Genomic DNA, 9,743 nt, shown 5'->3' with positions numbered 1-9,743 from the left:
CCTTCTAAAACAATTTGGATCACAAGTGGTTTGCACCTACAGGGCGAGTTTAGAGTCATGCTTGTGCTTATGATGCGACTTTAATACATTTTTGGAGAGGAGGGAGGGGCTTGCCACAGAAGGAAATGAGAAACTACTCGTGGCAGAGGACGGCATTGAGGCTACGGCCCCTCACCCCTCTCCGAGGTCTGGGGAGGGTGTACTGACAGGTGAATCCAGACCCTCCGGCTCTAGGATCGACCCCCAGCCAGGGTAGGGCTGTCAGATGGACTTACGCCGGGCCAGGGCCCTGCCTGCCCTGCAGCCGCCGCCGCCGCCGCCGCCTCCAGCCCCAGGGCTCGCGGGGGGCGAGAAGCCCAGATTGTCGCGGGCCCGCAACTCCAGCTGGTGGATGCGGTAGGAGATGGAGGTGGAGCCGGCGGGGTGGGCGGGGCGGCGGGGCAGGGCGGGGCCTCGGCTCTCGGGCGCCCCCCGGCGGAGCGGGCGAGCAGCACGCTCGGGCGCGTCCGCGCTGGCCGCCAGGAAGCGTAGGACCACCAGGTTGAGGAAAGCGCCGATGACCGTGAGCCCCAGGAGGATGTAGAGGAAGCTGAAGACCACGTAGGGCGGCTTCCTCTGCAGCGCCTCGTCGTTCTGCAGCGCCACGAAGTCGCCAAAGCCGATGGTGGTGAGGGTGATGAAGCAGTAGTAGTAGGCGTGGAAGAAGGTCCAGCCCTCGAAATGCGCGAAGGCGGCGGCCCCGAGGGCCAGGGTGGCCGCGCACACCAGCAGCCCGGCCACCACCATATTCTCGGTGGACACGTGCGGCCGCCGCAGGCCCAGGCAGCGCTTGGCCGCCAGCAGGAGGCGCCGCATCAGCGCGTTCAGCCGCTCACCCAGGCTCTGGAAGGTGACCAGCGTCAGGGGGATGCCCAGGAGCGCATAGAACATGCAGAAGACCTTGCCCGAGTCCGTGCCCGGCGCGGCGTGACCGTACCCTGAAGGTAGAGAGGAGGGGAGGGTTGATGAGAGTCCGGCTCCATCTCACACTCTCGCGCGCTGCCGGGTCTCTCTCCCCATCCCCCATAGCCGGCAGAGCATCTTGAAATGCTAGTTCGAACTAGGTCGTTCCCCGGCTTTAAAAACCTTGCGTGGTTACTCATAATCGACCCAAATTGTAAACAATCCAAACGTCCCTCAACTGGGGAATGCATAAACAACTGTGGTACATCCATACAGTGGAATTCTTTTCAGCAATACGAAGGAATGAACTACTGTTTCCTCAGCAACAAAGGATGGGTTTCAAATGTATTCTGCTGAATCAAAGGAGCCAAGCTCAGAAGGCTACCTATTGCATGGTTCCATTTAAATGACATTCTGGAAACATTCTGGTAAAACTATAGGGACAGAGAACAGATCTGTGGTTGCCAGTCCTCGGAGTTGGAGGTGGGGTTAACTAACTAAAAAAGGACATGACAGGGGGCTTCCCTGGCAGTCCAGTGGTTAAGACTCTGCCCTTCCAATGCCGGCAGCGCAAGTTTGATCCCTGGTCAGGGAACTAAGATCCACATGCTGTGCAGACAAAAAAAAAAAAAAGCATGACAGAATTTTGGGGAATGATGGACATGTTCTATGTCTTAATCGTGGCTGCAGTTACAAGACAGGTTTTCATTTGGCAAAACCCGCAGAAGTGTACACTGAAAAATAGTGAATTTTAATGTCTGTAAGTTGTGCCTTGAAAGAAAAAAAACCAAAATCTTTTGTGTTTCCCCAGTCCCCACAGGGTAAAGTCCCAGTTCTCAGGTGATGTCCAAGCTCCTTCATGATCAGGACCCCCCCTCACCTCTCCAGCCTCGCCCCATTTTGTTTCCCCAACCAGGTTGTCCTTTTCTCATGGTTCCCTTCCCCACCACGATCTTCTCCCCCTGTCCCAGTCCACGTTTCCCTTCCCAGATCCTGCTCCAAGCCAGCTCTCACAAAACACCTCTTCAGTCGGGTGGAGCTCCTCGTTGAGTCCCCTCAGCTGTTGTAGGGGACACAAACATGAGTGGGCTTCCCTGAGTCTTGGCACACCGTGCCATCACCATGGAAATAGTGGATATGTGTGTCTTCCAGGATTGAGAAGAGAAAGCTTTCATGGTATTCTCAAAGGGTCCCATAACCCAGGAAAAGTCAGGTGGCCCTTCCCCAACAGAATATGCCTCCTGTAGCAAATTAGCTCCATCTGCCAAAATGTAAATACACCTCTGGCCTGTGCAGTTCCACACTGAGGAAGGTAGTCCTCCAAAATACGTACACGTGCAAAGTGATGTATGCATGTGAGTTGTCGTTGCAGCACTGTTGGTCATAGTGAAAACTGAGAAACAGCCTAAGTGTCCCATCAAAAGCAGCCTGGTTAAATAAGCCACAGCGCCATTCAGACGATGGCTGTGGTTCCCACGGGGGGCAATTTTGCCCCCGAGGGCACAACTGGCAATGTCTGGAGACATTTTTGGTTGTCACAGCTGGGAGGTGGTGGCTGTGTGCTACCGGCATCTAGTGGGTACAGGCCAGGGTCCCGCTTAGCATCCTTTGATGCACAGGACAGTCCCCACAACAAGAATAGGCAGCCCAGAATGTCGCCGGTGCTGAGGCTGGGGGGCCCTGCTAGTCCGCCATGAAAAAGAGGACACAATTCTTCAGGGACTGATGTAAAAACATCACCAAAATATATGAAGTGAGAAAAGCAAGAGGCGAAACCGCATGTATAATATAATGTATTATAACATGTTTGTGTGTGTGTTAAAGGAATATATGGAGAAGATATTTGGAAGGATCCTCAAAAAGCTGATAACTGCATTTGATCCAGGGAAGGGATCCAAGGGTTGAGGGACAGGGAGAGAGGGAGACTTCCTTTTCATTCTATACCGTTTGTACCCTGTGTGCATATATAACATTTGAAATATCAACCATATATATATGTGTGTGTGTATATATATATATATATATTATATTATATATATATATTTAAAGATCTATGGCTCCACTTCCATGTTTTTACTTTATGGCCCTATCAGTCTGCCTCTATCTATTTGGCAGTGGGGGGAGGGGACGACTCTGCTGCCACTAGACAACTGTGAGGTCCGTGAGACCAGAGACCATGCTGGTCATTTCTCTGTGTCCCTGGTCACCAGTGAATGCCCTGCACAGAGCCTGACACAGACTAAGGGCTCAATGAAAGTTTAATCATCAATGATAGGGACTTCCCTGGTGGTGCAGTGGTTAAGAATCTGCCTGCCAATGCAGGGGACGTGGGTTCGAGCCCTGGTCCGGGAAGATCCCACATGCCGCAGAGCAACTAAGCCCGTGCGCCACAACTACTGAGCCTGCGCTCTAGAGCCCGCGAGCCACAACTACTGAGCCTGCACGCCACAACTACTGAAGCCCACGCACTCTGGGGCCTGCATGCCGCAACTACAGAGCCTGCGTGCGGCAACTACTGAAGCCCACGCGCCTAGAGCCCGTGCTCTGCAACAAGAGAAGCCACCGCAATGAGAAGCCCACTCACCGCAACAAAGAGTAGCCCCCACTCACCGCAATTAGAGAAAGCCCGCACGCAGCAACGAAGACCCAACGCAAACAAAAATGAATAAAATTATTTAAAAAAAGAAATGAAAGAAATAATCAATGATAATAATGATAGACCAGATTGAAGGAGGTGCCAAGTGTGAGACAGAGGAGCCACTTTAGGAATAAGAGGCCGGACGGTACTGTTTCTAGCTGTTTGGGGGTATGTCAGGTTTTGACAGAAAGAAAAATGAATAATGGTAATAACTAAACATGCTAGGTACTCTACATGGATTATTTTATTTAATCGTCCGATGACTGTATGAGATGATATTATCCCCATTTTACAGATAAGGAAACTAGGCTTAGAAGGAGGAAGCTGCCCAAAGATCACAGGGCTGAGCTATTAACCACTATCCTCCATAGCTTCTCCGTGCCTCTCTTCTGTCCTTACAGAGCTCAACTCCTAGATTCTGGCGCCTGGCTCTCTCTCTGCAAGGCTGGCTTATGCAACCTGGACCACACAGCCAGTGCTGGCGCCCCCAGGTGGCCAAAAGAGGCAAAACTGCTGTTTCCACAGTCCCTTCCCCCCACCCTCCCAGATGCAGGTCAGAGGGGAGCAGTCAGAAGAAGAGGCCAAATCCAGCTGGGAGGACTCCAAAAAATGTGGCGGAAGGCAGAGGAGGTGGATAGGGTCCCACACCACTGGGCACAGTAACAGGGAGGGTCTTAGGCTAGGCCAAGATAGGCAAGCAGGGGTGCCCGCTTTGACAGGAGGGGTCAAAAGGGCTGAACGGGAGCTGGGCCCACAGTTGGCAAATAATGAATTGTTATTATTGTTAAGTAATAGTCGCTATCTAGCCTCAGGCCTGTGCTATGCATTTTACACAGTTGACCTCACTTAAACCTGGTAATCACTCAGTGAGGTAGCAACAATTGCACTTTGTAGTTGAGGAAACCAGGGCTCAAAAAGGTACAATCAATTGTCAGAGAAGGCAGGAGGCAACAGAGATGAGAACAGAACTCTGGTCGATGTAATTGCAGAACTCAGGCTTCTAACTCCATTGCTAAACCCACAAACTCACATTGGCCTGCAAGAGCATTACGGAGGAACTTTCTCCACGGCACTGCAGGGTGGTGGTCTAAGCCCAAAGGGACACCTGGACACCCTCAGCTGGGGCCTGGGGAGTGTCTGGCACCCAGCGTGGAGCCCTGCAGAACCTGCTCCTCCCCTTTTCTGCTTCCCCAGGCTTTGGCTCAGCAGGTACCGGCCAGACAGTAGCCATGGCAACGGCTGGCGGTCCAGCTACTGCAGAGGAAGTGCTCTGGATCCCCGAGGGTGAGGTCCAAAGCTGGTGGTAATCAGTCATTCCTTCAACAAATATTTATTGAGTGTCTACTACCGGCTAGGCACTGGCCATACTGCAGGGACTAAGACAGAGTAGATGCCCATTCTCTTTTGTGTCATAATACAAAAAGCAATCTTTTTTTTAGTGCTTTCTGTGTGTCAGGTCCTGTGCTAAAACTTTCTGCATATATTATCTCCTTAATGATAACTGTCTCACTACAGCCTTGAGATAGGGCCTATTAGCACCCCTATTTTATAGAGGAGAAAACTGAGGCTCAGAGAGGTTAAGCAAGTGGTCTGAGGTCACACAGCCAGCGTGATGCAGCCAGGCAAGGAAGCAACTCCAGCCATTTGGGCTTCTGGCCCCATTCCATCCGTCTGCCAGCCCCTGTGGCGTTTTCTGACACTCCTGCGGGCCAAGCCTCTTGGCAAACGGGACCTACTGGCTCCTCCCAGCCTTGCCTGCGTGGAACGACAGACAGCCCATTCGACAGAGGGAGGCGAGTGAGGCTCGGCGAGCTGAAATGACTGGTCCAAAGTCACCCAGCTGGACAGGGGCAGAAGTGGGATTCAAACCCAGGGACGCCGCGGGCAGCTGGGGATGGAGCGAGCGCTGAGGGGAGGCGCCGGGGCCGCTCACCGATGGTGGTGATGACGGTGATGGCGAAGTAGAAGGAGCCGGCGAACTTCCACTGGCGGCCGGCGCGGTGCGGCTCGGCTTGCCGCGCGAGGCGCTCCAGCTCGCGGTAATCCTCGGTCGAGAAGCCGTACTTCCTCCGCAACTCGCTCCGCTTCTGGGCCAGCAGCCGCTTGCGGCCGTTCTCCGCCTCGGACTCGAGCGCGTCGAAGACGGCGGCGCCCACCAGCAGGTAGGACAGGATGCACAGGATGAGCGCGGCGGTGCGCACGCTCTGCTTCCTCATCGCTGAGCCCCGGGCCCCGCTCGCCGGCCCGGCACCCTGCCCGCCGCCGCCCCGTCCATGCGCCCCGACGGCCGGTCCGCGCCCCACGCGGCAGGAGCCGGGGCTGCTTGCGGCTGGGGTGCGGTACCCAGGGGCGGGGCCTCGGCGGGGCGGGGCGAGGGGGCAAGGAGGGCCGAGAGGGCTCCTGCAGCTGCCCCTTCCCTGCCGCCTCCCGCACACCTGCCTTTGTTTACCCGGTGGGGCCCCGGGGCTAAGGTGTCTGCAGATAGCGACAGTGGGAGCAAAGCGCCCAAAGCCCAGGTCTGCAGGAGCCCTGTCTCCACCACTATCTCGTCCTGTGACCTTGGGCAAGTCATTCATTTATCCCTTCGGTCAGTCATCCAACAAATATTTACCAAAGCACCTACTGGTGCAAACAAGATTTCTGGTGTAAATAGACCTGATATCCTAGGATGGAGGGTTGGCTAAAAATCAAACACACAAAGAGATAATTTAAGAAAAGTGTGAGAAAGAAGGAAAACTTCTTTTCTTGCGGGGGTGGGGGGGATCGCCAGCTAAGGTTGAGGGGAGAAAGCCTCCCTGGGGAAGGACTGGGGCGGAAGCGTCCAGGCAGCAAGTGCGGGTCCTTTAAGCAGAGAAGCCAGTGTGTCTGGAGCCACAATAATTGGGGTGCTGGGGGAGTAAGGGTGGGAGTGGGGATTGGAAGGAAGACAGAGAGTCCACTTCACACAGGGTTTTACAGGCCCTCCCGAAGGTTTATTCTTCAGTACAATGGAAAACCCTAGAGGGACTTCCCTGGAGGTCCAGTGGTTAAGACTCCGCGCTTCCACTGCCAGGGAACTAAGATCCCACGTGCCACGGGGCGCAGTGGAGAAAAAAAAGAAAAAGAAAACCCTAGGAAGGTTGTAAGCAGGAAAACAGACACCAACAATCTGATTGACATTTAGAAACAAAAGCATTCTGGCTGTCATGTGGGAAAGGGATGGTGGCCCAGAGTGAAGGTCAGTTAGGAGACTTCTTTTTTTTTTTTGGCCACGCTGCCAGGCATACGGGACCTCAGTTCCTGAACCAGAGATCTGAACCAGGGCCCCCTGCAGTGGAAGCACGGAGTCCTAACTGCTGGACCGCCCGGGAAGTCCCCAGTTTGGAGACTCTTGTCGTCCAAATGCGTGCTTAGGGTGGCCTGGAACCAGGGGCATCGCCCTGGAGATGGAGACAAGCGGGTGGATCTGAGATGCTGGGGCCGGGGGTGGAGCCGGGCACACACGGCCAGCCACATTTCCCAGCCTCCCTCGCGCTTAGGGGTGTCCATGTGACAATGGAATGAGGGCAGAAGTGACCTGTGCCACCTCCAGGCCTGGCCCATAAAGCCCTCCCACACGCCATGCCCCCACCTGTCTTCCCCAACTGCAGACTGAATGCGGACACCTAGTCTTTAGGAGAGGACAGAGCCACGGGGTGGGAGGAGCTGGGGTGCAATGACACATTGCAAAGGGTATCCCAAAGGAACACCTAGTTTGAACTTCTGTGGCATTAAGCCCCTGACGTCTGGGGTCCATCTGTTACCACAGCTAGCGTTACCCAGATGCGCACAGCAACAGGACTTGCTGAGGGGTTGGGTGTGGAGGGCGAAGGGGAGGATAACTCAGGGATGATCCCGGGGTCCTTGGCCTGAACAGCTGGGCACTCGGGGCACCTTCCATTGACCTCACTCCCTGAGGAATCTGCCCCTGCCCACCGCCCCCCCCTACCCAGCACCAAGGCGACACTCAATTCAGAGTCCTGGGTGAGCCTTCATGGAGAGTCTGGGCAGAGCACAGGCAGCCTCTCCTGCAGCTCTCTGGGGCACCCACCTTCCCAGGTCTCTGCTGCAGCCTTGACATGCATCACTTGTCCCCCTGTGACCATTCCAGCCCCTCTTCCTGCAGCCCCTTTGCATTTTTCTGCTCCAGCTCCATTAAACTTTCAGCTCCTTGTGCAAACTCTTGCTTTGCTTGGAACAGTCCTCTCCCCGGCCCATTCAACAGCCAACATTTATTGAATGCCTGCTAGAGGCTAGGCATTGGTTGAAGCACTTTACATGTATTCATGCATTTAATCCTCACAACCTCCTTATGTGATAAGGGCTGCTGGCTAATGCCCTATTCATCCTTCACCTCTCCCTTAGTTGGACATCTTTCCTGACTCCTAAGGTGTTCCTCCTCTGCTCCTCGAAGATTTCCCGTGCTCTTGCCATCTCTCATCCCTCCCACTGCTTTGTAATTCTCGTATTCCATATATGTGTCCCCCTGAGGACAGGGACCCCATCTTGGTCCCCCGCCTGTCCCCAGCAACCGGACCTAGCACAGAGCACACATCCAGTGATCGTTTGTGGATGAACAAGCAGCAGTATCAGCGTGTAGAGCGTGGACTCTGCACCTCCACTGCCTGGGAGTGTGTCCTACTTTCACTTACCAGTCGTGTGAACTTGGGATGCCTCAGTTTCCCCAGTTTAAAATGGGGTTAGGAAAGTTCCTATCTCATAAGGTGCTGTGGTCAGCAGAATAATGGCCTCCCTGAAGATGCCCACATCCTATCCCTGAGACCTATGAATATGTTATGTTATGTGGCAAAGGGGAATTAAGGTTGCAGATGGAATTAAGTTTGCTAATCGACTGACCTTGAGATGGGAGATTATCCAGATGATCTGGGTGGGCCCAATGTGATCCCAAGCATTCTCATAACTGGAAGAGGGAAGCGGAAGAGGGGGAACCAGAGAGATGCAAGGTGAGAAGGACTTGGCCTGACGTTGCTGGCTTTGAAGATGGAGAAAGGGAGCCACATGCCAAGGACCACAGGTGACTTCTAGAATCTGGAATAGGCAAGGAAACAAATTCCTGCCTAGAGCCTCCAGAAAGGAACGCAGTTCTCCCAATGCCTTGATTTTAGCCCAGCGTGACCCGTGTAGACCTCCATCCCACAGACCTGGAAGGTAATACGTTTGTGTTCAAGCCGCTAGGTTTGTGATAACTTGTTATAGCAGCAACAGGGCACTACTACAGTGGTTGTGAGGATTAAATAAGCGGGTAAACGTGCAGCCCTGAGAGCATCGTCTGGCCCTGACGACTCATCTAGAAGTGTTAGCCAGTGCTGCAACTATCACAACAGAGCAAAGGCCCAGGTCCACAGGGATGTTAGACTCAGTTCCTGCCCTGACTCAGTTCTCGGGCAGAATTGGGACCCCGTGCTTGGTAAGGGGAGCCTTGGACCCCTTCTTCCCCTGAGAAGCTAGAGGGGGGCAGCTCAGAAGCAAGTGACTGCTGCTACCGCCTCAGCTTTATTTTTAGCGATGGTGTCAGCAAGTTTGATTTTCTGATTCCTGCTCAGACTTCAGAGGAACAGAAACCTGGCCTACAGTCTCAGAGTGGGCCCGGGTGGGGCGCCAAGGATCTATAGCCCGAGAAGGGCCTGAGCGGAGCTTATGGGGCCAGTAGGGGTGGAGGGAGCTTGCTCTCAGGGGGAGGGCTGGGTCCACCCCGGGGACAGTTAGTGAGTCCTGGTCCTGAGCGCAGCTGGGTCAGTGAGGCCTGGGTTTAAGTCCCAGCTCATCCACTGTCTACCTGGGTATCTGTGGACAGAAGCCTTCTGCTTCTCTGCACCTTAGTTTTCCCATGTGAGAAATGGGGGTGATGGTCAGGCCCACCTCCTGCATTATAAAAGACACCATATGTCACTTCCCAGGTGCCCAGGAGCCACTTTTCCTCCCTTTTTACAGCTGACTGCCTGCTGATGTCAGGAATTCTTTTTCCAGAAGCAGGGGCAAGAGACTGTGGAGCGCTGTCCGCACTAGGAACGTTCACAGACATTGCTAAGGGAGCCTCACTCCCCAGTGCAGGAAGCCGGGCTGCAGAGGAGAAGAGACCCCGCTTGCCAAGTCCTCACAGCCAGGCAGCGGCTGAGTCAGAACT

General features: G+C 54.3%; 1 protein-coding gene across 1 annotated transcript; it reads right to left on the bottom strand.

Annotated features, from left to right (window-relative positions):
- Window positions 1-261: 261 nt before the first annotated feature.
- Window positions 262-5,796, bottom strand: KCNK15 (potassium two pore domain channel subfamily K member 15). The gene is made up of 2 exons (XM_065893358.1): window positions 5,514-5,796; window positions 262-977 (listed from the first exon to the last, which is right to left on the bottom strand). The coding sequence occupies exons 1-2, from the start codon at window positions 5,794-5,796 to the stop codon at window positions 262-264; spliced, it is 999 nt and encodes a 332-aa protein (XP_065749430.1).
- Between the last annotated feature and the right edge of the window lie 3,947 nt (window positions 5,797-9,743).

The sequence above is a fragment of the Phocoena phocoena genome, chromosome 15 (assembly GCF_963924675.1).
Source record: "Phocoena phocoena chromosome 15, mPhoPho1.1, whole genome shotgun sequence".
Classification (NCBI taxonomy): domain Eukaryota; kingdom Metazoa; phylum Chordata; class Mammalia; order Artiodactyla; family Phocoenidae; genus Phocoena; species Phocoena phocoena.
This window is presented reverse-complemented; position numbering and strand designations above follow the sequence as displayed.

Excerpts from the sequence above, each read along its gene's own strand:
- KCNK15 (XM_065893358.1), bottom strand. The coding sequence starts at position 5,796 with ATGAGGAAGCAGAGCGTGCGCACCGCCGCGCTCATCCTGTGCATCCTG. Across the intron at positions 978-5,513 it reads CACCGTCATCACCACCATCG|GGTACGGTCACGCCGCGCCG; the intron begins GTGAGCGGCCCC and ends CTCTACCTTCAG.